The 27,320-nt window shown below is 44.1% G+C and overlaps 1 protein-coding gene across 5 annotated transcripts in view; it reads left to right on the top strand.

The window, feature by feature from the left end:
• khk (ketohexokinase) overlaps positions 1–26,347 on the top strand; it is a 63,238-nt gene extending 36,891 nt beyond the window's left edge. For all 5 annotated transcript variants that reach the window (XM_078545810.1, XM_078545808.1, XM_078545809.1 and 2 more), the window contains 5 exons: positions 1,432–1,504; positions 4,379–4,525; positions 13,849–13,937; positions 19,715–19,869; positions 21,594–26,347. In XM_078545810.1, the coding sequence (XP_078401936.1) occupies positions 1,432–1,504; positions 4,379–4,525; positions 13,849–13,937; positions 19,715–19,869; positions 21,594–21,679 (550 nt within the window). In that variant the 3' untranslated portion in view covers positions 21,680–26,347. The remainder of the gene's footprint in view (positions 1–1,431; positions 1,505–4,378; positions 4,526–13,848; positions 13,938–19,714; positions 19,870–21,593) is intronic.
• Positions 26,348–27,320: the final 973 nt, after the last annotated feature.

The raw sequence follows: 27,320 nt of genomic DNA, 5'->3' as shown, positions 1-27,320 counted from the left end.
GAAAAAACAAAACCTAATTCACACATTTAATGAAAGCAAAAATGAAATCGGCTTTGTTCCCAGATCAAACAATCCTTACTTCAGTTGTTCAATTTCTGCCTAATGCAGTTAGTGCCTGGTTATTGTATCATGTTCATATCTCCACGTTTCAGATTTTACATAAATTTTTTTTTAGGCTCCTAAGTTAATTGAATAATGAATATTATGCGTGGAAATATTCTCCCCATGTGGTTTCAGTTAAGTAATCCTAGACTTCAGGTCTGAATTTTATTTTTTGTGCCTGTGATTTGTGTTTGGAAGGAAGTGCTTGGAGCCACTTCAAACTTCTTCCCATTGTCCTTTTTGTCAGGTGGGGTTTTCACAATCAACAAACAGAACAAATGCCTGAAATTGGCATGACTTCAAACCTTGATAATTAAATGTTTTCTCAGAATTTTTTGATGACATGACCTTTAACCACTGACTGAATGCCAGACTGAATTTTGTGTCCAAGTCCATTTGATTTGTGTTTGTTCAGTGAGAATGGGTCTAATAAGGACCTTGGCACTGGAGGAACTTTGAAATGAGTCTAAAATCTAAATTTGGGTTGGACTATGAATTAGTGGAGTACAATAATCATTGAACGTGCTGACCACAGCATTTGTAATGCAAGTTTTTAAAAAGGGCTATTGATAGAGTTAACATTTACCTCTAGAACATATGTTACTATCACATTAGTTTTGCAAATTAGGTTCTGGGTACATTCTGATCTACCATCCTCTACTTTTGAGATATTTATTAATTGATAGGAGCCATACCTTCATATGGAAAACTGACAAGAATCCAGTTCAATAGACACTCATCTCTGGGCAGAAGTCTGCCTGCTTCCTGCCAGCGGATTAATAGTGTAGCATAAGTGTCCAAGTACAGAGCCTAACCTTCCTGGAGAACACTGACAAGAATTCTGTTTTTTTTGTAATATCTGTCTTTGGGAAAGTGCCCAGCTGCTTAAGGAACTATTTGCCACAGCAGCACAAGTGTAGTGTGGAGCTTGAGGTTCGGCCTGCACACTTGGTGGTTCACAGTGATTCGGTTAAAACACTTAAAAACAGTGAGAGTTTAGGGGCAAGGGGAAAGAATCCAGAAGGGATTGCAAGGGAGAATCATAGAGGAGGAAGGAAACAAGATACTTTCTATTGGTAGGGTTTTAATTATCTTTCTGTGAAATTTAAAATTTTTAAATGAATGTTGTAGTAGTAATTTTGTGCATGTAAATTGAATGCATAATATTTAATTTGCTTGATCCTTATTATGATTACAATTTAATACAATGTATTCCTGCTGTTAATTAAATTTCAAAGCATTTTAAATAATGTAACTTTAATCCATGTAAACAAATACTTGGTGTGTTCAAAAAATGGAACTTTTGATTTAACATGTGGTTATGTTTAGGAATTTACCTGATGTTACCTCAGAGGATTTTAGGAAAATTGATCTTTCACTGTACAAGTGGATTCATTGGGAGGTGAGTGATGGCTCCAATATCGATGTCTTATAATGGGCCCTTTCATCGTATGCTGCTGCTACTGGCATTGCTATAATGGAAACGAGATGTCACTTTCCCAGGCTTCTGTAGAGACAGTTGTGCTATATTTGTTACAATGGGCTTGCATTGTCTCACTGTTTCACTTTGACCAAGAGCTTGTTTTTGATATGTTTGAAGTAGGAAAGAAAGAGCGAGTTGGTTGAAGAAGAGGCCTAAAGTAAACATGTGGACCTATATAATTAACATCACTTTAGTGATGCGTGAACAACATAGTCTGAACATTTTTGTTGTTTAAAAGCAGATTTTGTATTCCGCTGATCTCTTCCTAACATTATCCAAAGTGCCAATTTGAAATCAGGATTTGGGTTTTGTATACAATCATCTGCAATGTGGTTTTAAAGTAACCATGATTTACAAGGATCCTAAAAATATAGAAATTGCTGTCTCAAATTGCCAATAGATAACATTTCAGCAATTTATGTCCCTTTAAAAATAATCTTTGTTAGTCCCCATTTATGGGATCTAGTCATATTAATAACCCACATGTCAAATCAAATCGCTATATTTTGCTTATAAAATGAGGCTGGTGAATTCTGCCCACGGTTATTTTCTTTGAGTCATGTGAAATATGGGAAATCCCACTGAGCGTTCAGCTTTAAAAAGAGTCGTCAGTCTTACAAAATTCCAAGTTTTCTGTCCTGACAGCTTCTTGGTCATGAAAAGAGCCTAACTCTAAAGATTTGAAACCTCACCCCACTCTTCTCAAATATTTATGCCCCTCCCCCAACAACAGGTTCCTGGCCCTGACCCCAAATGATAGTAGCATTTCTCTATATCAATGAACCCAGCCCAACTGTTCCAAAATGTTGCCTCCTGAGCTTCCCATCTGCAATCCTGGCCTCAACTCTTGAACATTTTTCTGCAGTAAAGTACTAACCCCACCCCATGTTACTTTTAAATGTTGCTTCCACCTTCTCCCATTCAAAACTATTTTCTCCACCCACCTATTTTCTGATTAAGCTCCCAACCAAACTTTTCAACAAGCTATGGGCAATTCCATAGACAATCCAGTAGTCTTAGAAAAAGCACATTAAAGCCTGTGATTTCCATGGATCCTTAAATCTACAACCACTTTCCAATCTACAGTTCCCTAACCAAGCAACAATGGAAGTCTTAATATGAGCCTTAACAGCAGTTAGACTTTGTGATCTTAAGAGGGCATAACTGCACTTTAGCAATAGAATCATACTGTGATTACATGGTATTGCAGTCTAGTGCTTATTTAACTCAATATATACAACATTGAAAAGAGGTTGTTAGCTTAAAAATAGACACTGAGTGGTTGAACTCTTAACCAAATGAGTCTGATTTCTCTCCTGGTGAGATGCAGGGACAGGCCTATTGAACAAAGAACCACTTCTGCTTGTCTTTGTGTTACATACAACTTGGGAAATGAAGCCTGGTTGCTGGTGAATGGGAAAATGCTTCCTGTGTATTCCATCATTTTCTATTTTTATTTTAGAGCTTCAGCATTTGCAGCTTTTTTTCTTATTTCTGCATAAGGTAGTTTGTTACATTGAGAGCTTACAATTTTTACGTGTATCACCGGTAAATAAGAATTGCTAGTTACACAGTTTAAAACTTATTTTTGCCTGTAAAAGCAGATCTTATACCACACGGTACCTGCTGGTGGCACTACTGAACTTGCTGTTTTTAGCAGCACCACCAGCAGGCAGTTTATGATCCTGCATCTTTGATTTTGGACCACTGTCTAATATTCTTGATTTTGCACATCTATCACCCATTTGTGAACCTTTATTTTAACTTTATATCTATATTGAACAGTGGACAATCAAATAGCCAGCAGCTTTTTAACAGTGATGGTGTCACTCTTCATCCCCTTCCAATATCCCAGGATTACATTAGGACCAGAGTCAGTATCATACATTGGACCAGATTTTGCTGGAGTGGGAAATCTCTTGCACCATGGTCCAATTGTTAGAATTACAATTGCACATTTAGGTTTTCAAAAATTTTGCCCACAAAGTTTCTGGGAGTGTGATCTGATAACAGCATAGTGAGAGCAAAGGGCATTTAGGACCTTGGTGAATAGTGGGACCAATGTTGTATCTCAGTAGCCAGTGAGATTAAAGGATTAAAAAAAATCGTTGGAAGGACTGAGGAGGAGAGTGGATTAGAGTTGGTGAATTCAGCGTCAAATCAGACATACAAAGTCAAGTGAAGAGGGAAAGAAAATTGGAATAAGGGCAAGAGAATAGACAATTATGTCTACAAATGCAGCTATTTAATGAAAATTGCGGAGACGTTAAGGGCGAGATGCTGTATTTCAGAAGCCAATGGTGGAGCGGTGCAAATCAACCAGCATCTTGTGGCAATTTGTAAAATGCTGGGTATCTCCCCCTTGCCACATGCTGCTGGCCAACCTGCAGATAATAACAGCATGTGTTATTCATATGCCATTATTTTTTCAGCAAATTCTGGACCATTCTCTGGGCCAACAAATTATTTGCTTCAGTGACTAACTCAAAATGTCCCTGGATTGCTGACTTCCTGTTTTCTTTGTTGGGAAGTTATGTCATCCACCAATGAAGATCTGCAACACCTTCTCGCCCGTCCTCATTTGTTCCAGCTTTCACATCTGTCATCCATATTGTGGGGTGTACAACTCCAATAGTAAAAGCCAGATGGATCATCAACTTCCAGCCTCCCATCAAAGCTCTTAAGGAGTTATTCCCGTTGTCTCTCATATCCTTGTTTGTCAGTGTACTTTATTTTAAAATTACAAAATATCAACAATAAAGCATGTGTTTTATAATTATCATCGATATCTAGGGCAGAAATGCATCTGAGCAGGTTGCTATGATACAGCAAGTTGAGCAGTTCAATGCCACTGTGCCAGCAGAGCATCGAATTACCACCTCTGTGGAGATTGAGAAAACAAGAGAAGAACTTTACCAGCTCTTTGGGCATGGAGATGTGGTATGTTTTACTTAGAAATGTTAAAGAATAAGCCATTATATGAACTGGGTAAATTAAACTGACCTGTTTATTAACATTAATAGTACTTAAATTTATGTAACATTATATTGCAGTACCACATCTCAAAAGTACTTCATGGAATGAATTACCCTTAAATTTTTGTGATTGGGTTGTTTTGTGGGTGAACAAAATAGCCATGATCCAGCAGCAAAACCCCACAATCAGCAATAATGTGAGTGAGCAGTTGACTAGGGTATTTTTTTATTGTATTAGTTGGCAGGGTGGATGGGAGTAGGGTCCAGACATCAAATGAAATTCATGATCTTCTTGCAATAGCATCAATTGTAATGCACACCCCAGCTGCTAGAACAAGCAGTTAGCACCTCAAATGACCTGAACTCCCGAGGTGAGGTGACAGTGGCTGCCCTTGAAATCAAGGCAGCTTTTGACCGAGTGTGGCATCAAGGAGCCCTAGCAAAACTGGAGTCAATGGGAATCAGGGGGAAAACTCTCCGCTGGTTGGAGTCATACCTAGCACAAAGGAAGATGGCTGTGGATGTTGGAGGTCAGTCATCTCAGCTCCAGGAATCACTGCAGGGGTTCCTCAGGGTAGTGTCCTAGGCCCAACCATCTTCAACTGCTTCGTCCTTCCATCATAAGGTCAGAAGTGGGGATGCTCACTGATGATTGCACAGTGTTCAGCACCATTCGCGACTCCTCAGGTGCTGAAACAGTCAATGTCCAAATGCAGCAAGACCTGGACAATATCCAGGCTTGAGCTGACAAGTGGCAAGTAACGTTCGTGCCACACAAGTGTCAGGCAATGACCATCTCCAACAAGAGAGAATCCAACCAGCGCCCCTTGATGTTCAATGGTATTAGCATAGCTGAACCCCCCACTATCAACATCTTGGGGCTTACCATTGTCCAGAAACTGAACTGGACGAGTCATATAAATACTGTGGCTACAAGAGCAGGTCAGAGGCTAGGAATCATGCGACGAGTAACTCACCTCCGGATTCCCCAAAGGCTGTCCACTATCTACAAAGCAAAGTCAGGAGTGTGATGGAGTACTCCCCACTTGCCTGGATGAGTGCAGCTCCCACAACGATCAAGAAGCTGGACACCATCCAGGACAAAGCAGTCCACTTGATGGATGCCACATCCACAAACATTCACTCCCTCCACTACTGACGCACAGTGACAGCAGTGTGTACCATCTACAAGATGCACTGCAGAAATTCACCAAGGGTCCTTAGACAGCACCTTCCAAACCCATGACCACTACCATCTAGAAGGGCAAGGGCAGCAGATAGATGGGAACACCACCACCTGGAAGTTCCCCTCCAAGTCACTCACCATCCTGACTTGGAAATATATCACCGTTCCTTCACTGTGGCTGGGTCAAAATCCTGGAACTCCCTTCCTAACAGCACTGTGGGTGTACCTACACCACATGGACTGCAGCGGTTCAAGAAGGCAGGTCACCACCACCTTCTCAAGGGCAACTGGGGATGGGCAATAAATGCTGGCCCAGCCAACGAAGCCCACATCCTGTGAATGAATAAAAAAAACGTTCTTGCTGAGTACTGCAGGCCTCCTGCAGAATATTCCAGACAATGAAAGCAGTGTTCCAGTACCAGATGGTCTCATCTATCTCATTTTGTGTGGCAGCATGGCTTTTATTGTATTCATGCTATGAATGTGTGCATTAGTTACACATCAAAGTCACCAGCCATATAGTCAATGGTTAATCAGTAGCCACCCTTTCATTTGTTGTGGTAGGTCCAATGTACCTATCACAGTGGACTGCCACAAAACAAAGGCATCATGATTGCTGCCAGGATACTGGACATTTTCCTATATGATCCGTTGCCTATGGTCACACATCAGCTGGATGTTGATGGGAATGGAATCCCTTTAAGCTGCAGTATTGGGTGAAGTTAACATGCCACAAAGCGATGTGCGTGCATTCAGTGGTCCCTTGCACCATGGAGAAGCCTGCAACCATGATATAGCCACATGCTCACTCCTCTTGCTTGTCTCTGGTGAGCGAGAATGAAATTTAGTTAGCTCTCAATGAATAGAGTTAGGAACCTCACTTATGCAATAGTGGACAGCAAACTGTGAGATCTTGCTAATATCTCCAGCTCCAGCCTGGAAAGAGCTAAATGGAGAAAAGTTTATCGCCACAGTCACCATCAAAGCCACTGGCAATGCAATCCTTGCCTTTCTTCGAGATTGCAGTTGGAGCTACAGCAGCTAGCAGATTTGAGTGAGGGTGTCCTTACTGAAATGTAGGTGTCACATACATTGTTCCTCACTGAGGTTCAGGTAAGAGAACTGCTCCTTGAACACCCGAAACAGATATGGCCTCCTGCTGGGAACCTTCCTCCCCCTCCAACTCCTCCCTCTTCCATCAGTTGTCCTGCTTTGTTTGACCACTGTTCAGTCTTCCAGCCATGCTGTTTTCCAAGGGGAATGCACAGAATCACAGAGTTGTTACAGCACAGAAGTAGGCCATTTGGCCCGTCATGTCTGCATGAGCTCTCCAAATGAACAATTCATGTAGTGCCATTCCCCTGCCTTCTCCCAGTAACCTTTCACATCCTTCCTTCTCGGAAAACAGTCCCAGTCTCTTTTGAATGCCTCAACTGAACCTGCCTCCACCACACTCTCTGACATGGTGTTCCAGACCCCAACCATTTGCTGCGTGAAAAAGTTTTTCCTCATGTTGCTTTTGCCTCCTTTGCCAATTACTTTAAATCTGTGCCCTCTCATTCACAATCCTTTCACGAGTGGGAATGGTTTCTCCCTATCTACTCTGTCCAGATCCCTCATGATTTTGAATACCTCTATCAAATCTCCTCTGAGCCTTCTCTTCTCCAAAGAAAATAGTCTTCAATCTATATTCATAACTGGAGTTTCTCTTTTCTGCACTCTCTCCAATGCCTTCACATCCTTCCAAAGTGGACGCAGTATCCAGCTGAGGCTGAACTATTGTCTTATACAAGTTCCACATAACCTCCTTGCTCTTGTACTCTAGGCCCTTATTAATAAAGCCTAGGATACTATATGCTTTATTAACCTCTGAACCTGTCCTGCCACCTTCAATGACTTATGCACATATATACCCAGGTCCCTTTGCTCCTACACTCTCTTCAACGTTTTATCCTTTATTTTATTTTGTTTCTCTTAGTTCTTCCTACTGTTATGATCCCAGCTGAGGTTACCACTAGACAAGCCTGATCCCAGGGTGGAACCCAGCTTGATCGATCATAATTGTGAACATAAAGTTCACAGTAAATACACAGTCCTTGTAGACCTATGGCGACCTGTGGTCAGACACATCACACTCTGAAACCAAGAGACAGATGCCACCCACACAGATGCTATGGATCTCTCCTCAACCCCCCCACCCCCATCCCACCAAATGCTTGTCACACTGTGAGCCAACCAGTCTCACTGAACTTCATCTTTCACATGAGTTTTTTCAATCTCCACTCTCCAAAAACTTGCTTTAGCACCTTCTCCCAAACAGACTCTTTCTCTCAGAAGCCTTCCGCAAAGGTTCACTTCCAGGGTTTTGAACTCTCCTTCTGATGTTCCTCTTCCCTGGGTCAGCATGTACATACAAGCTGTCTTCCACACACTCTCTCACTGATTCAGCTGTCAACAGTGCTACTGCTTCGCATGCCCATAGCAAAGAGTTGCAGACCTTCAGTTGCCTCTTTGGACCTTATTGCCCCTTGAAAGCTGTTCTCACTTTAAATCTGCTTTCTGCAGCTTTTGTCGATTTAAATCTTGAGCTTGGAGCCTTTCTGTCTGCCCCTCATTCTTAATTTCACTTAACAGGACCTTTTCCAGGTTCCTGTCCTCCTTTTGACTAGAAGGTCTTCTTGGGACTTTCTTCTGTTCCACTCCCCTGGATTTTGGGGTCTTATCCTTAGCTGGCTATCTGTCTCCTTCTAGGCTGCGTCTCTGGCAGCTATCTTCAAAATCAGCTGAACTCCAGCAGCTTCCAAAACAAACTGTCCTTTCTCTTCTTCTGTGTGTGTCTGTGGGAGGGACCTGCCTCGCTGGACCTCTGTTTCTAGGCAACAGCCCAATTCTTCCACCCTTGTTTGCTTATCTTAACTACAACAGTGGTAAAAGCCTCATTAGAAATGCAAGCGCCTTTTAAATGTGAAACTAAAACTCAATTTGACCTTTTCTTAACACACAAATACTGAAATACAAATCAAACTTAAAATAAAGCTAGAACTCATTCATAACACCCACAAATACCAATATAACTTACTTAAACTCTTTATTTGCTTCCACTTCCAAAATTTCTCCACCTTGAACTTTATCTGCCACTTGTTTGCCCAATCCACCACTTGTCTATGCCTTTTGAAGTTCTATACTATCATCCTCACAGTTCACAATGCTTCCAGGTTTTATATCATTCGCACATTTTGAAATTATGCCCTGTACACCAAGGTATAGGTCATTAATATATATATCAACACTGGGCAACTCCACTACAAACCTTCCTCCAGTCTGAAAAGCATCCATTAACCATTACTCTGTTTCTGGTCACTCAGCCAATTTCATATCTATGTTGCCACTGTCCCTTTTATTCTATGAGCTATAACTTTGCTTACAAGTCTGTTGTGTGGCATTGTATTGAATCCCTTTTGAAAGTCCATGTACACCACCTAAACCAGTCATCAACCCTCTCTCTAACTTTCATAAAACACCAGCAAGTCAGTTAAACACAAATTTTCCTTAACAAATACGTGCTGGCTTTCCTTATAATTGTGTATATCCATGTGACTATTAATTTTGTCCTGAATGATTGTTTCTAGAAGTTTCCCCACCAGCGAAGTTAAACTGACTGGTTTGTAGTTGCTTGGCTTATCTTTGCACTCTTTTTTTGAACAATGATGCAACATTTGCAATTCTCCAGTCCTCTGGCACCACCCCTGAGTCTAAGCAACTCTGAAAAATTATGGTCAATGCCTCTGCAATTTCCACTCTCACTTCCCTCAGACCCTTGGATGCATCTCATCTGGTCCCGAGGCTTTATCAACTTTAAGGATAGACATCCTATATAATACCCCCTTCTTATAAATTTTAAATCCTTTTGGTGTATTAATTAGCTTCTCTTTCACCGTAGCCTGGGTAGCATTTTCTTCCTTGGTAAAGACAGATACGAAGTATTCATTTAATACCTCAGCTAATCCCGCTGCCTCCATGCGTAATTTTTTTTCATCCCTAATTGGCCCTATTCCTTCTTTTACTAACCTTTTTATATGCCTGTAGAAGACTTTGGGATTCCCTTTTATGTTGGCTGCCAGTCTCGTTTCATACTTCCTCTTTGCTTCTGTTATTTTTTTTTCACTTCCGCTCTGGACTTACTATATTCAGCTTGGTTCTCCATTGTATTATCTATCTGACATCTGTCATAAGGATACATCTTCTTCTTCATATTAACCTTTATCTCTTTAGTCATCAGGGAGCCCTGGATTTGCTCGCCCTACCTTTCCCTTTTGAGGGAATATACATTGACTGTGCACTATCTATTCTATGAAGGTAGCCCATTGTTCAGCTGTCATTTTTACTGCCAGCCTTTGATTCCAATTTATTCAGCCAGATCCATTCTTACCCCACTGAAGTTGGCTTTTCCCCAGTTAATTATTCTTACTCTACATTATTTTTCATCCTTGTCCAGGTCAAGCCTAAATCTTATGATACGTTGATCACTTATCTCCTAAATGTTCTCCTAAGTAAGTGCACCTTCTTTTCCTCCAAAATTGTAATTGTAATGTAATTGTTCTCCAATTGTTCTCCAAATTGCACCTCTTTTGTTCCTTAGTTCTAGCCAAATAGATTCTATCCTTGACCCCTCTGGGAGGATAGTCTCTCTCTGGCACTGCAATGCTCTCCTTATTCAATATTGCCACCTCTCCCCCTTTTCTTCCTTTCCTATCTTTCCTGAACACTTTGTATCCAGGGATACATAACACTGATTCCTGCCCTTCTTTCAGCCAGGTCTCTGTTATAGCAACAACATCATATTTCTACATGTCAATCTGTGCCTGTAACTCACCAATCTTATCAAATACACTCCAAGCATTCACTTACATGCATATTAACCCTGATTTGGACTTTATTACTTTCTCCCTTATTCTGACCCCATCAATATTCCCTACTCTAACACTATCTCTCCCAGTTTTCTGTGCACCTTGGTATTCCTCCCTGATAATTCCTCCTGGTTCCCACACCCCTGCCAAGTTAGTTAAACCCTCCCCAATACCACTAGCAAATCAATAGCACAGAACTCAGTCATGGCTCTATTTAGGTGCAACCTGTCCAATCTGTACACTTCCATCTTCCCCAGAGCCTGTCCCAAGAATCTAAAGCTCTCCCTCCTGCACCATTTCTCCAGCCACACATTCATCTGCTTTATCCTCTTATTATTATACTCACGTGTGGTACTGGGAGTAATCCAGAGATAACTACTTTTGAGGTCCTGTTTTCTAATTTTCTACCTAGCTCCCTATACTCTGACTGTAAGACCACATCCCTCGTTCTGCCTATGTCATTCTTGCCAATGTGGACCCTGACTGCTGGATGTTCACCCTCCGCCCTCAGGGTACTCTGTAGTCACTCAGTGACATCCTTGACCCTGGTACCACGGAGGCAACACACCATCCTGGATTCACATCTGCAGTGCCTGGGTAACATTTTATTAATTTATACAGGTTAATATATATATATATATATATATATACACATGGCTACAAATTACTGCTGTCATAACTTTTAACAAATTCCCAAACTAATCTCCATGGAGGCAACAACAACCTATAAACTTAACCAAACACCAGGCAAAGCATTTTCACCTTACGAATTCAAAATGAGGTTCTTTTCACTGTGGAGCCAGTTGGAGGTTTGCAGCTGCCTTTTGATCTTACATTGCCTCTGCTCTGCATACCCGAAAACTACTGAAGTTATACCTACCACCACTGATTGAATTCAAATTTTCATTGTCTTGCCAGCCTCTTTGAACTTTACCTTTTAACAATGAAACCGCATTCATTGTACCAATTTTATTGGCCAAGTTTTCACCCCACTTCTTGAATGCGCTATTCAAAAAATGCAAATACACTCTACCTCTCTGTTTACATCTCAAACTAGTACACACCAAAGCACCCAGACTAACTGGCTTTAATCCAATTAAGACACACCCACAGACTAAACCTCTATTTTAAAAGAAAAATATTTTCCAAAATATTATATACATTAATAGCTTCATGACAGCTACTGCTAATAAACCTTTACCAATGCTAAAAAAACTTTACTAATACTGATAAACCCTAATAATGCTTAATACACCTTCCTAATAGTAGTAAAATTTACTTTTAAAAAGAAGAAAGAGATGACAGTTTATTCCCTCATTTAGATAGGATAAACAGGAAATACTCACCAGCCAATCACCGACTTTCTTCCCTGTGATGTCACACCTCGATTTTCCTTTCTGAATGCGGGCTCTGAACCCACAGACTGACTCCTGATGGTAGTGGATAGCCCCACTCCACTCTCACTATTCCCCGCTGATTAACCAAGTTTAACCTTGGAGTAAGGAAAAGCAAAACTTATCAACTCACAGCTTACCAGTGATTTCACAGTTTATTTATTTTTTCTTACTTCAGTGATGCTGACCTGTTTCACGCTCTTCCTGATTTCTCCACAGTGATGCTGATCTGCTTCACACTCCTCCTGGTCTCTCCACAGTGATGTTGACCTGCTTCACACTCCTCCTGGTCTCTCCACAGTTATGCTGACCTGCTTCACACTCCTCCTGGTCTCTTCACAGTGATCCTAACCTGCTTCACAATCCTCCTGGTCTCTCCACAGTGATGCTGACCTACTTCACACTCCTCCTGGTCTCTTCACAGTGATCCTAACCTGCTTCACAATCCTCCTGGTCTCTCCACAGTGATGCTGACCTACTTCACACTCCTCCTGGTCTCTCCACAGTGATGTTGACTTGCTTCACACTCCTTCTGGTCTCTCCACAGTAATGCTGACCTGCTTCACACACTCCTTCCAGTCTCTCCACAGTAATGCTGACCTGCTTCACACTCCTCCTGGTCACTTCACAGTGATGCTGACCTGCTTCACACTCCTTCTGGTCTCTCCACAGTAATGCTGACCTGCTTCACACTCCTCCTGGTCACTTCACAGTGATGCTGACCTGCTTCACACTCCTCCTGGTCTCTCCACAGTGATGCTGACCTGCTTCACACTCCTCCTGTTAAATGCCTACTGGTGCACCCATCTTTGGGAGCAACTAGTTTGTGCAGAAGTCTGATGTCAGCAAAATGTTCTTCAGGTCTTGCCGCACCACTTGCCACACAATTCCTGTAGACGTTTGATACTTGAAACAACTACTGAAAGAACCAAATACAGTCAGAAGATATCAACCAGCAACCATCCTGTAAAAGGTGCTGAAATGTGCTCAGTTGTGTATGGTGAAAATACGCCATTAGCTACAATGTTGACCTCCAAAATGGCAGCACTGGCATCAAATTATCCTTTGTATCTTGATTGACTTTATGATCTGATTACTCTACATACCCCCAGTGGGTGTTCACAGTGCACACTCTTGAGCTCTCTTGAATATGGTGTCCGGTGCACCTCACACCAGAAGTGTTTGCATGCAGGTGGGATACCACTTTGGGCCTGAAATAGTGGCCATAACACTCGAACAATGGATGCACTGGAATTTCATGCTGTGTGTCCCTATTAAAGGTAAATGTGCTTTGGTGAGAAGGGAGTTAAGTGAAAACTTTTGCAGTATTAGGCCTTAAATGGGTACCATAAAAAGGAATAGAGAATATTGTCAGGAAAAATATCTTCAGTGTCTTGTTTAATCTTGGATCTGTATAGTCCAAAGTTACAGTTAAAAAGGAAACAGATGAAAGATATGAAGGCTACAATTTATAGTGTTCTGAAATGTCACGGAGATTTTGAATATGAATAGTGGCTGGTGCATCCGTTTCAAAAAAGTCAGGATATCTCTGTAAGGCAACAGAATGGGGAGTGCAACTTGTAAGAAAATAAGCTTGTACATTAGGATGCTGTTAATTTCATTTTCAGGAAGCGAAGAATTGAGTTAAACATATTTTTAGTGGCCATTACTATGTTTGTTACCAAATATCTGAAACAACCTTTAATAAAAATATAAAGAAAGAATAAAATCCGTCAAATTAAGCAATGCCTGCATGTTTTCAAGATAAGTATACTTTTTTTTGTCTGCGTGCATGCCTTAGGTTTTTGTCAGCAAAGATGTTGCCAGACATTTTGGGTTTAATTCAGCATCAGAAGCAGTAAGACGACTTTACAACCGAGTAAAGCCAGGGTAAGTACAACCAGAGACATGAATTCAAGTGTATTTTCTGTCACAATCCATTGATATAAATAGGATTTTAATGAAAAATATATGATGCAAATAGGGCTTTCTTATCACACTGTCATCTGTCCTCCAGGCCATTGCAACAGACATCTGTGGCCAAGTATTTGCAGCAGTGGGATTTGAACCCTTGTCCCCAGAACATTAGCCAGGAGCTCTGGATTACTAGTCCAGTGTCATCACCGCTATGTCACCATTTCCCCCCTGAAGGTGCCTTCGGAAGATGTTTTTTATTCATTCGTGGGATGTGGGCGTCACTGGCTAGGCCAGCATTTGTTGCCCATCCCAAATTGTCCTCATTCAGAGGGCATTTTAAGAGTCAACCACATTGCTGTGGGTCTGGAGTCACATGTAGGCCAGACCAGGTAAGGACAGTAGATTCCCTTCCCTAAAGGGCAATAGTGAATCAGATGGGTTTTTACGACAATTGACAATGGATTCATGGCCGCCATTAGACTTTTAATTCCAGATTTTTTATTGGACTCAAATTTCACCATCCTTGGATTGGAACCTAGGTCGCCAAAGCACTACTCAGGGTCTCTGGAATACTAGTCCAGTGACAATACCACTATGCCACCACCTCCCCGAAGTATTTTTTTAAAAATACTTGTGGTCACAGCTGCCAGGTCAGGATTATGGAGGGAGTGGCCTGGGCCAAGGTTGTGACCCTGTGGCAGAAGTGAAGCTGTAAGTATCAGAGGGCTCCCAGATCCCCCAGGCCAGCCACTGGCAAGCCTCCTCCAGATACCTGCTGGGAACCCATCCACCGCCAAGAAAATCCCAGCAGCGTCCCCAATCTGCCCACAAGTGGGCACTTGAATATTCAAATTGGCTCCCCACTGACGCCAGGCAGGTAGCTCTTGCTGCTTCCACCCCGCTTTTGGCAAGAGCAGCTAGGGCAGGAATACGTCAGCCTGACAATCCAAATCCCTCCTGTCCTACCTTCCTGCTAATCCCACCATCAAAACTGCCTCAGTGGGACCAGAAGCTTCCACCTACTGACTCTATAACTTGTTATCCTTCTTATAATGTGGCAACCAGAATTGTATACAGTCCTCCAAATGTGGCCTAACCAAGGCTCGATACAAGTTTAGTTTAACTTCTCTACTTATAAATTCTATCCCTCTAGAAATAAACCCTTTAGCGTGGCTTGCTTTTTTATAGACTCATTAAGCTGAATTTTTAAGATGATCTAGTATCAATCGCTTTGCTTTTGGTACTCACAGTCCCAGGGTGGAATTTCTCCTTTGGTATGCGGGGGCAGGCCCCACACGTTAGTGCGTAAAATGACGTGCGGTAACGTCAGGCGAGTGTCCAGACATCACTGTGCGCCATCGCGATATTTTGCTGGGCGGGCGCGCGATAATGTCTGACATGCGCCCGCCATTAATTAACGGGCCACTTAAGGTCCTTGAGGTGCCAATTGACGCCGATTTTTCAGCATCCGTGTGATCTTTGGGTCGGCGCATGGGCTTTTTCTGGGCTCTTAACCTTCAGGTCAGCACTCGGCAGTGAGGAATCTTTTTTTGGGCCTGCAGGTTTCAGGAAGCCTTCCCTTAGCCTGGGAATGGGAGCTGAACTGTCCACTGGAGGCACCTCCTCTGAGGAAGAAGGGAGGGCTAGAAGGGGGAGGAGGCCAGGAGTCCACATTCAGCCTCCAGGGGAGCCACCTTTGGGAGTACAAGCGTAGGCACAAGGGGTGCAGGGCCAAGAGGTAGTCTAAGGTGGAAGGGGCTGCAGAAGACGCCACTATCCTGCTGCCAGGATTTACAGGCGGCAAAGCAGCTACTTCAATATGTCTGAGGTGCAGTGCCGAAGGAGGCTCCGTCTCTCACAGTTAACTATATCTGTCAGATGATAAGGCCTGAGATCTTCACTAACTGTGTGGGTGGACACCCCATGCCAGTGGCTCTGAAGGTCACAGCTGCCCTCAACTTCTATGCCTTTGGCTCCTTCCAAGGGTCGGTGGGTGATCTTTGCGTTGTCTCCCAATCAGCTGTCCACACTTGTGTCAAGCAGGTTACAGATGCTCTGTTCAGGTGTGCATTGACCTTCATACACTACCATTGGGACCAGGCAAGCCAGACACAGCGAGCCAGAGGCTTTGCGGCCATTGCTGGCTTCCCCTGTGTCCAGGGTGCTATAGACTGCACACATGTGGCCATCAAGGTGCCAGCAAGTGAGCCCGGTGCCTTTGTCAACAGGAAGGGCTTCCACTCCATGAATGTGCAGATAGTGTGTGATCACAGGATGCTGATTCTACAAGTCTGTGCAAGGTACCCAGGCAGTTCCCATGACGCCTACATCCTCAGACACTCCCAGGTGCCAAGGCTCTTCAGTGCTCCAGCCCAGCTGGATGGATGGCTGCTGGGTGACAATGGCATTCCCCTTAGAAGGTGGCTCATGACGTCTCTCCGCCATCCAAGAACAGAGGCTGAGCAGCGCTACAATAGGAGCCACGCCTCCAATAGGGCTGTGGTGGAGAGAATCATCGGCCTTCTTAAGATGCGCTTCTGATGCCTGGACTGCTATGGGGACGCACTCCAGTACCCCCCAGATCATGTGTTGCTGATAGTGGTTGCATGCTGCGCTCGCCACAATCTTGTGCTGGAAAGGGGGGGACGCAGTGGAGGATAAGGACGTTGATGCAGTGGCTGTGGCTGCACACGATGAATCCAGCAGTGAGTCCGAGGATGAACATGCACAGGGAAATGCGGAGGGGGTAGACGCTGATCCGGGCATACTTCAGGGAGGCAGGGACACCCAGAAGGCTTTAATCCAACGAACCTTCAGCTAGCACACCACATATGGACCTCCAGGACAAGCCTGGACTGTAGGCTCAATACTCGACACCTAAGTGCAAAATCTGCCAGGTTCGAATCAGTAACTAAGGGCCTTGTTAATAAAGCTGAATGTCCAACAAAGCACTCATGACAGTTTTGGAAACCATACACGTGCAGAAGAAAAGAGGCACCCTCAGCCATGGTGACATATCTGAATTTATTCTGTCAAGCAAACCAACTTATTCCAAAAAAAGGAGAATAGTGTTACCAAACCAAGCAAATCATAAGGACCTCATCTTGGGCCAACACAAAAGCACTAGTGGAAAACCCGTGGTGTGCCTAAGGTGCCTTATGTTTTTGTTTCCGGATGCTACGTCTTGGTGCTACCGCATCGCTGGGAGTGGCATCTGAGACAGCCTGCTCACTCTGCTGTCCTGTTGGCCTCAATGACCTTTGCAGTTCTCTGGCCCGTGGAGCCAGTGCTGGCCCCGCCTAGGAGGGAGCTGCCAGTTCCACAGCTGGCATCTCCCCAGTCGTCACAGCCTCACCGGATGCAACGGTCACTGGCAGAGGGGCACCTTCATCCGGAGAGCCCTGAGAGGAGCCTGCAGAGACGCCAGGCAGCGTCAACGTGCAGTCGCTTTGGACCTCCCTGCTCACCGTGGATGGATGGTCACCGAGCTGGGAAAGTTGATGCCCAAACCATCTCCCACACTGGCAATGACCAGCTGAGGTCAATGCCAATGTGAGGGCTTGCTGGTTAGAGCACATCGCCAAGAAGCCCTGATGGGTCTCCTGGAGGAGCCTCTCCACAAGAGTCGCCACTCTCTCCATGGAGGATGTGGCTCATTGCTTCGGCGATCGTCCACGTAGACTCCTCCACCACGGAGACCAAGCCAACCATAGCCTCATGTATCTCCCCCAAATGCTCCCGCACACCCAGCCGCATTTCCAGCACCTGCTGAGTCGCAGATGACTCCAGAGGCACATCATCAGGCACTGACTGAGCATATGCCTAGTCCCCTGCAGTCCTCCGACAGGTGGCGCCATGGGCACTCTCTGTCTCTGCCAGCTCCTCCAGCGACTGTGAAGTGCCCTCCTCACTGTGTCCCAGGACACCAGCCAATGTTCGAATTCCCACTGAGGTATCTGCGCTGGTGCCTGCCTGGCAGGGATGGTGTGACGCTGGTGAGACTTCAGGGCCCTCAGGTGTGAGAGGGGGCCTCTGCTGCTCCTCCTCCTAGCCCTGCTCCGATGATGCTGAAAGGAAGAACAAGGACAGTGGATCAGTTAACATGGAGACAGTGACAAAGTGCATCCCTGTCCCCCGGATCATTATGCGCTCATCCTTCCTTAAGCAAAGGTCAAGCCATGTTGCAAAATTAAATCAATTAACATTCAGCAGTGTTATGGCTGTTGGGAGAACAATGCTGACCTCACTGTTGGACATACATACCTGGCCGTGGCTCCCCAGCCTCACCGACACCAGTGGACCTGGCGCATGGCGCCTCTCCAGATCCAGGGCCTCCTGCTCGAAGTGGCTAAGAATGGTGATCTGCGCCTGTCCCCCGCCAGTCCTCACATGCTCTGCCACGTTATGAGCATTCTTCTCCTGAAAATGAGAGAAGAGCATTGATTTGTGCAAATTGTACATGGGCTCTCTTCGCCCGCAGCCCACCCCAACCAGAGTGGGACACATCAGGGCTCCACAGCCTCCTCACCCCGCTGCTGCTGAACACTCACACAAAGATGCTGTGCCTGCTCCACACCCCCCCAACCCCACTTGGACACGCACTGTCTACATTCACATTAGGCACCACACGGTATTCCTTCCATAGCAAGGAGGCACAAGCACGTGGAGTGCAGAGGACAGCAGATGGTTTGTTGCCACGCCACCTTGAAGCTCCCCTCCCAGCATGTTATCACCCTGACTTGGACATGTGCTGGAATTCAAACACAGCGCCTAGGTGCAACTCCTCTAGGTTGCCCCCAAACCAGTCATGTGGGTCTCAGTGTAACACATGCTGCGTGGGCAAAACCCATCTCTTCACCACCCTCTCAGGCTGACTTCAGCATGGGCAATATCGACTGGCCCACCCAGCAAAGGACAAATGCCGTCAATGATTCAATGCAGTCACTACACTCAGACTTGTGGGGGGTGGGGTGGAGGGGGGGCGGGCGGCGGATAGCAGTGGGAGGTAAGCTGACCTGTTGGGTTACATGACCAATGCCAACATTGTCCTCACCCTGCCAGAGCGGAACAAGTCGTTGAAGCGCTTGCGACACTGGATCCAGGTGCGCCGCCCCACGTCACAGGAGCTCATCACCTCCGCCACCTCCTCCCAGGCATGTTTCATCATGTGGGGGGGGCCTCCTCCTCCCATCCAGGGGAACCACCATGCTGCCACCTCCTCGATGAGGGCACTAAGCCAGTCATCCAAGAACCGAGGGGCACATTGGACCTCCGGCCTGGCCTGTCCTGCTGCCCTACCCTCCAGCCTATTCTGCTCCGCTGGCCTACCCTCCGGACTGGTCTGCTCACCAGAAGCCCTCTGGTGAGCCCTTCCAATTGCCATTGTGAGCAGCTTTGCAAAGGCTGCCAGCGCTTCAGGTAAACAGGCCGCTGGGTCGCCATTAGACCTGGTGGACAATGCACTCCCTCCATCGCCCGCCCGCTCCCGCTATCCTCAGGAGTCGTGCACTATGCTGGGTGGGCCTTAATTGGTTCACCTGCGTAAAATGGCAGTACAGACCCAATCGCCCACGCCTGCTTCCGCTCCGCCCCCCCCGAAAAGCAGAAAATTCAGCCCCTAGTTATTTTGATAAAACTTCTCCATAAATTATTACCCTTTCTTTTATAAAGGGTTAGAAATGAAATTACCATTGAAAGTACAAAATGACATTGTTATGGTCTGTAAACTTGATTCTCTTTTTGTCCTTTAGTGCTTACCTAATCTGTGCTTGGGCTGAGAAAGGAGCTGATGCAATGGGTCCTGATGGAGTCTTTCATTCAAATGCCTTTCCTCCTGAAAAGCTTGTGGATACCCTTGGAGCAGGAGATACATTCAACGCAGCTGTATTACTTTCACTGTGTAATGGTGGGTCTGTTTGGTGACTTTGATATCTAGTTTTATTTTGGAGGTAAGTAGTCATGTATAGTCAAATTTAGGGGAGGGTGTGGTTGTATTTTAATGAAGCTAAGTTAGCTTTAAGAAAAAAAAGCTTTCTCCAAAGGTAGAATTGTCCTTTGTGCACATGAGTTGGAGATTATGTTGTTCTACTGTTTGTCAAGGCAACCAATGGCTTTTTAAAGTTAATACTCCACAGTGATGCCCAACACATTGTACAGTCGACATGTAAGTTTTACATTTTATTTATTCATTCACGGGATGTGGGTTTCACTGGCTGGGCCTGCATTTATTGCCCATCCCTAATTGCCCTTGAGAAGGTGGTGGTGAGCTGCCTTCTTGAACCACTGCAGTCCATGTGGTGTAGGTACACCCACAGTGCTGTTCGGAAGGGAGTTCCAGGATTTTGACCTAGGAAGGAACGGCGATATATTTCCAAGTCAGGATGGTGAGTGCCTGGGAGAGGAACCTCCAAGTCACATGTGTACTTGTGAGTCATCATTTGGTGAGTTCCCCATCTCAACCTGGCTACAAGGGAAGAGAGGAGACAAGATTCTTTTCCAGAGAGAGAGGGAGAGAATCAAATTATCTCATAGATTTAATGGGTTATTTACTTCTCTCCTTGCTTCAGCTAATACTATTCTGAATGAAGGTGGGATTGAGGACATGAAAACATCCTTTAAATATTGAGACATTCTATCCTTGCCCTTTTCTTTCACTAAGGCACAGACATACATTGTGATATGGTACCTTGGGTGTCACTTTGCTCAAGTCAGCATTCATTGTGTTTGTGTTTGGAAAGTGGGCTGAGTTATTTGGTTGTGGATAACACTGCAGTCAAGCTTGATCCTCTCCTCACGCCGATGTTTTTAATACTAGTAATCACTGGATTAGGAGTGGAAAGGTGAATGAATATTCCTTTCCTCAGCCAGAGTCACTGAAGCTAATTGTAGTTTGCTCCCAAGACCACCCTGCCTGAGATCAGTCAATTGAGTACAAACCAGCATCTTGGACCTTCCATATTTAAATAGCTAGTACCATATTGCATATTGTATTTACAAACTAAGCAGCAGGAATGCTATTTTTGTGGGATTCTATAACATTGCCATATGATCTTGTTACTCTCAGGGCAGAATCTTGTGGAGGCTATGGGGGGCCTTGGCCGCCGGCTGGAGGATCTTTCGGGATGGCCTGCGACATCTTGTGCCACTCAGGCACACGCGTGTCAGCGGCAGAAGTCCTGCCAGCTGAGAGCTACCGGCCAATCAGAGGCCATCAACTCTTACTCAGCAAGGCCACTCTCAAAAAAACCCGCAAAAGCAGGTTAATACCTACAGTGGTGCTATGAGATCCTTAAGTGGGCATTAATTGAGATCCTTAAGGGCCTCAATTGGCGGCAGGGCTGGAAGGCTGTCCACAAGCCTTCCTGCAATGGACTTAAATGGGGTGGACGCAGGAAGGTGTCGCCACTCACCACCCTCCCACCCGATTAAATGCCCCCCGTCCCTCTCCACCAGACTCGCCGCAGGGGAAGACACAAGATTTCACCTTCAGTATTTACATTGATTAGAATATGACTCGAAAGTAAAAAGAAAAGATCACAAAGTGTTTGATTCTTAAAGTTATGTGGATAAACTGGTTTGTAATGACATGCAATGATTAACATGATGCTCTGTGCTGTGATTTTGCTACAGGCAAATCTATCCAGGAATCATTGAAGTTTGGATGCCAGATTGCAGGGAGGAAGTGTGGGATTCAAGGATATGATGGAATTGTCTGACGAGATATGTTGGAGGAATGAATAGTCACATATCATTGAAATGAGAAAGGTCTACAAAGGAACCTAGATATTCACTCATGCATCCATCTGATATGCAAATAGACAATGGTTTTGATGATTTCCTTTGATTTTAAAACAAACACAACAATTAAAATTCCAAGAAATGAAGGGAACAGTTAGGCTAGATAGAGAGAAACTATTTATGCTGGTTAGAGAGTTTAGTATTAATTATATATTAATTGTATGTAGGTGGTGGATATTAAATGAGGATTAATTTGTGCTCCTATAAATAGGAACAAACTAAAACTGCGGTTGTTGGGTTAGGAGGTGCACATTTGTAATGTGTATCCCTGTAAATAAATGCTTGTAGATGTGTGTAAAGATTGGCTCCAGTTCTATCCTTCACCACTTGGCTTTCTGGAGTATAACATTCAGGGTTAGGCTACATAGTTCAAAATATAGAGTTAGCCCTTTCAGGAGTGAAATTAGGAAACAGCTCTACATGCAAAGGGTGGTAGAAATTTGGAACTCTCTTCTGCAAATGGCAATTGATGGTAGATCAATTGTTAATTTTAAATCTGAGATTGTTAGATTTTCATTGACCAAAGGTATTAAGGGAAAGGGGTGGGGAGGAGGAGCTGGTTGCAGTTTGGCATGACCACATTGAAGGTAGAACAGGCTTGAGGGGCTAGATGGTCGACTCCTGTTCCTATGTTCTTTTACTTGAGAACATAGCAATTGCTGAACGAAGACCATAGTCGATCGAGTTTGCCTTCTACCATCCTGATAGTCACATGATATAATAATAATAATGAAGTTGTTGACTAAGCATAGCAATCAATCTCTATCAATTAACCTACAACAGAGCCAGACATGGGGCATGGAAAACTCCATGTGGCAGGAAGCTTTGGAAACCGTAGTTCTAAAGTCATCTGTTCCAGCTTGCTACTCTGAAGTTGAATATATGAAGATGAAAGTTTGCAATGTAGTGAATCCACTGAACTTTGGTCTCCAGACCTAAAGACATCACTGAATGACTTGAATTGTAGTTGGTTCCTGAAAAGTGAGTTTAATATTTTAGTCATACATGGTCGCTTGCGTACATGGCTGTGTGACATCAGTTTTTTATTTGGAAATCTTGTAGTTCAATAAACCGGAGGATCATACTGAATGTTGGTAAAATTTGCTAAATCCAGGATTATTTGGTACAAAGAACTTCACCCAATTCTCTTCCTGTGGAATTCTAGTGTGGAAGATTGGGAATGTTAGTAAGTAGAACAAATTAGCTGATTATTATTTTAAACATTTGTTCAATCAATGGAGGAATTTGTGCATTTTGGATTCCATGTTTACAAATAATTCATGTCAAAATTACAACTGCAACAGCAGTAAGCAGTTTACAACATTGTTGGTCCACCATGCAAAAATTCCTATTCCTTATCTGAGATCCATCATTGAAAATGCTAAACTCTGTAATATGTCATTTATACTTCTGTTTTTACCTTGATCAGTTATCATATAACAATTTTTGATTTCCATTCCACGATGGGAGTAATGCATAGAAACTTTCAGAAAATATTGTCAAAGGTATACAAACAAAATGCAGAGATCAGGGTGTATACTCTAATGTGCATGCACTGTTAAAATCTGTCTCCATACCTGATAATGTGTATGGACTGTCAGTTCTATGTACACCATATGGCTATGTTCACTACAGTAGTATGCAAAAGCGTACGCTATAATGTCTTTGTTCACTTTAATGCCTGCTTACAACCAATGCATTTTGTGTACAGTATCAGTTTTATCTGTATGCACTCATGTTTCACTACAAGAACTATAGTGTCTGCCTGCCAATTGCCGTCTACATACACTGTAATGAATATGTGCTGTTAGCATTTGTCTTCATACTTATTTTTGCAGACTGTGATATAACTTTGCAGGAAACATTCGAAGCTTTGGATTGAGACACAGGGCTAAATTTTACTGCCTTGTTGTGATGAGGTCAGTGCCGCAAATTGGGGCGAGCCATTCAAAAGTCCATTGACATCGGCAGGACCGTAAAATCCCATTAGCGTAAAATCCTGCCTATGAGCTTCATTAGGATTGATATCTGAAAGGAAATTTATGGGCAGAATTTTCCCATCGTTGGGCAGGCGCAGGCCTGACCCGAACGGGAGAAAAATAGTGCGTGATGACTTTGGGACGCTTCTCTGACATCATCACACACTCGTGTGATATTTCAGCCTGCTGGCGCGCGTGAGGGGTGGCAGCACGCCCGCCAACAATTAAGAGGCCTATTAAGGCCCTTAATCAATTAATTGGATTGAATTTTTCGCTGCCTGTCCAGCCTTACGGTTGGCAGGCAGGCGAAAAGTCCAAGCGGCCTTTGCAATTTTTGTTAAACCTCATCCACGGGCGGGATGAAGTTTCAACCATTGATTAAAAAAACAATAAAAACTTCTTAAACTCATTTTTAACAAGTCCCTGCTCATGTGACAGAGTCACATGAGGGGACATGTTTTCCTTATTTTTCCAGTCTTTATTTTTAATGTCAAAATTCTTCAGCTCCCTGAGGCAGCTCTGTGCCTTCAGGGAGCTTTAAGCGAGTGCACCTGCATGTATACGCACATTTCCGCACTCGCCCTGCTCCTCCCACCCCCGCCACCCAGGTAGCGCTGAGCGTTTCAGCGTGAAATCGCGGTTAGGGCCCGATCGTGGGCGGCGGTCGGTTTCCTGGCCGCTCCCAGGCCTGCCTGCCACGCGCCCGTCCGATGAGGTAAAAATCCTGCCCAATGTTTCACAGTTACAACGTTCCTAACACTTTTACCAAAAAAGGAGCCAACCAAAGTCAAAATATAATAACTGAACAGAAAATATGGCTGGGATTTTATGAGATGTCAGTGGCACCGTTCACCAGCCAGTAAGGTGGGGATAAATCCACCCCGGGTGGCCATGGAAGCCCCAATTGGATTTTACAATCCTCTTGCAATTAATTGCCTGCAGTCAAGGATTCCGCTCCTTATTGAAAAGAGACCTCATTCCCAAGAGCTGTTGGCCAAACGAAGGGCTGGCAGCTCTTCACTCCCAGCAGTGCCTCTGGGAGCTGGGACTGCAGCAGAGCCTGACCAGCAAAGATCCAGGCTGCCCCAGAATTAAGTTAATTTTTTGGGCTCGCCAAGGGCCAGTCAGGCAGGCTCTGGGAAGGGGGTTGATGGTGAGTATGGGGTGGGGGCAGGAGGGGAATGGGTCTTTCAGTGGAGGCAGCCTTGCCACAGGAAGAGGGGTGGGGGGGCTCCTGTGAAATGCCAGAAGTGGCGGGAAAAACCCTTAAGTTACCTTTAATTGGCCACTTAAATCTTGGCCTAAGTTTCAAAATATCCTGAGACAAAAATATGCGTACGCACATTTTATGATCCCTTGCATTCACTATTTTTTTATTTACAAATTGCACTGTCTCAGTTTAACACTGGTAATGTCACTATAATAACCACTCACTAATAAAATTAGTTCCACAACATGAAAATGTATTATGCTACACTGACTATAAACAAATAAGTTTGTCTGGATAGTGGACAGCATTCTTAGTTTGGATATATTTGGTTGTAAGATGTGATCAGTATCAATGACAGTATTTTGTAATCAATGATCTGGATTAAGTGTCCCAATATTTTTTTTTAACTTTTTTGAAAATTTATCTCCTCCTTGGCTAGTAAATTTCCAATTGCAAGGCTTAGGTGCTTTTCTACAGAAGAGGGTAAATTGATGGGTGAGTCAACACATGCAACTCAAACATATCCCATCGAAGTTGCTTGTCAGAACATGATGACAATCATATACTAAGGGGGTACTCAGAGAACAGAGTCAGCATTTGAAAGGGCTGGGGAAAGAAGGGAGGAAGCAGTAAATCCAGTGGATAAATGTAAGCCTTGACTGTTTCTAGAGAAATGGACAATTCACATCGAGCCACTGACAGGGTAACTGTGCCAATTTAAAGTCAGCAGTTGTAACATATTCAGCGGCTGACGCATTAGATCAGTGAGTATTGTTGGCTGAACTCCTGAGGGATCTATCTTGATCACAACATAAATTTAGTTTGTTGAGGCATTTGATGAGGCACCACCAGCTTTGTATATCTCAAATGAGATAGCATCAAAAGCTTTCCATTTGACAGCAGCCAGGTGGCCTTTTCAGTCTTTAAGATACTGGGTTCTTCTGCAAAGATGTCATTGATGGCATATTGAGACCTCATTATTGATAGCTGATTTCTTGTTTGGAAGGTTTTAGAAATTGTCAGCCCATCCTTCCAGGATCTGATTTCTATCTGTGGAAACAGTAGTTCATCAACACTCGGATAGAGCCGCTAGATTGTGGGTTGTGTATGGCCGTAAGCATATTATAGTTGTTCATATCCTTTGTGTCAGCATTGGATTGTAATTAATTTGCCTTTTTTTTCCAACTGGTGTCACACATAGGCAGTAAAAGTGGTCTACTCCATGGGAAGAGTTTTTGGGTCGGCGAGCAGGGGCAGGGCCCGCTCGCCAACGTGTAAAATGGCGCGCGGTGACGTCGGGCATGCGTCCCGACATCACTGCGCATCATTCAGAATTTCAGTTCGGCGGGTGTGCAACCGAGTTGGCTGCATGCCCGCCGAACTGTCAAAGACCTATTAAGGCCATTTAAATATCAATTAAAGCTATTAATTGAGCTGTCCATCCAACCTTAAGGTTGGCGGGCAGGCGAAGAGCCCAGGCGGCCTTCGCATTTTTCATGAAACCTCGTCCACAGGTGGGATGAGGTTTCATGAAAGGTTTATAAATTAAATAAATTTTATCATTAATGTTCCTTGACATGTCCCAGCTCATGTGACACTGTCACATGAGGGGACATGTCTTAAAATATTTTCTTTTCTTTATTTAAACTTTTAAACCTTAAATTAATCTCCCTGAGGCATCTTTGTGCCTCTGGGAGATTTCTGTGCTCTTTCGCACGCAGCGCAGGCCCCGACTCAGGGAATCCCCACCCGCCCTCACAGGGAGCACTCAGCGCTTCCGGGCGCACATCACGCTGGGTGGGCCTTAATTGGCCCACCCACGTAAAATGGCGGCGCAGACCCGATTGGGGGCGCCAATCGGGTTCACCCCCACCACCGCCTGCCCCCCTGCACAACCCCCCCAACGGGGGGGAAATTCTCCCCCTTGAGCACGTAATGGGCTTGTAGTTCGGCAGTCTGTTATACACCATACCAGTTTTCATTTTCTATTGACTTGGAAAATATTGTCAAGATTTTTAATTACAAACCAAGTCAAAACAACAATGAGATTAGGAAACAAGTCTCCAACAAGAATTTAAACTATTGTTCTCAGAACTTCAACGAAAAAAGCATCGAGTGCAGTTAAATATTAGCTGCCTATTCACTATGAGCTGGTTTTTTTCTGGCATAGATCAATTTCACCCCTACCATCTTTAGTTCTATTTACAAATGTTATCATATAAATGTTTCTACTTAGATGATGACATATCCTTTATCCATGATGAGTGCAGTTGGTGTTTCTCATTGGGTAGTCTTTTTATATCATTATTTTTATCAAACCAGTCTTAATGTTTATGGATAGTTGGGCTCAAGGGTTCCAAAGCTGCTTTG

This window comes from Cetorhinus maximus, chromosome 7 (genome assembly GCF_964194155.1).
Source record: "Cetorhinus maximus chromosome 7, sCetMax3.hap1.1, whole genome shotgun sequence".
NCBI lineage: Eukaryota > Metazoa > Chordata > Chondrichthyes > Lamniformes > Cetorhinidae > Cetorhinus > Cetorhinus maximus.
Note: the sequence above shows the minus strand (reverse complement) of the source record. Positions and strands in the feature narration are given on the sequence as shown.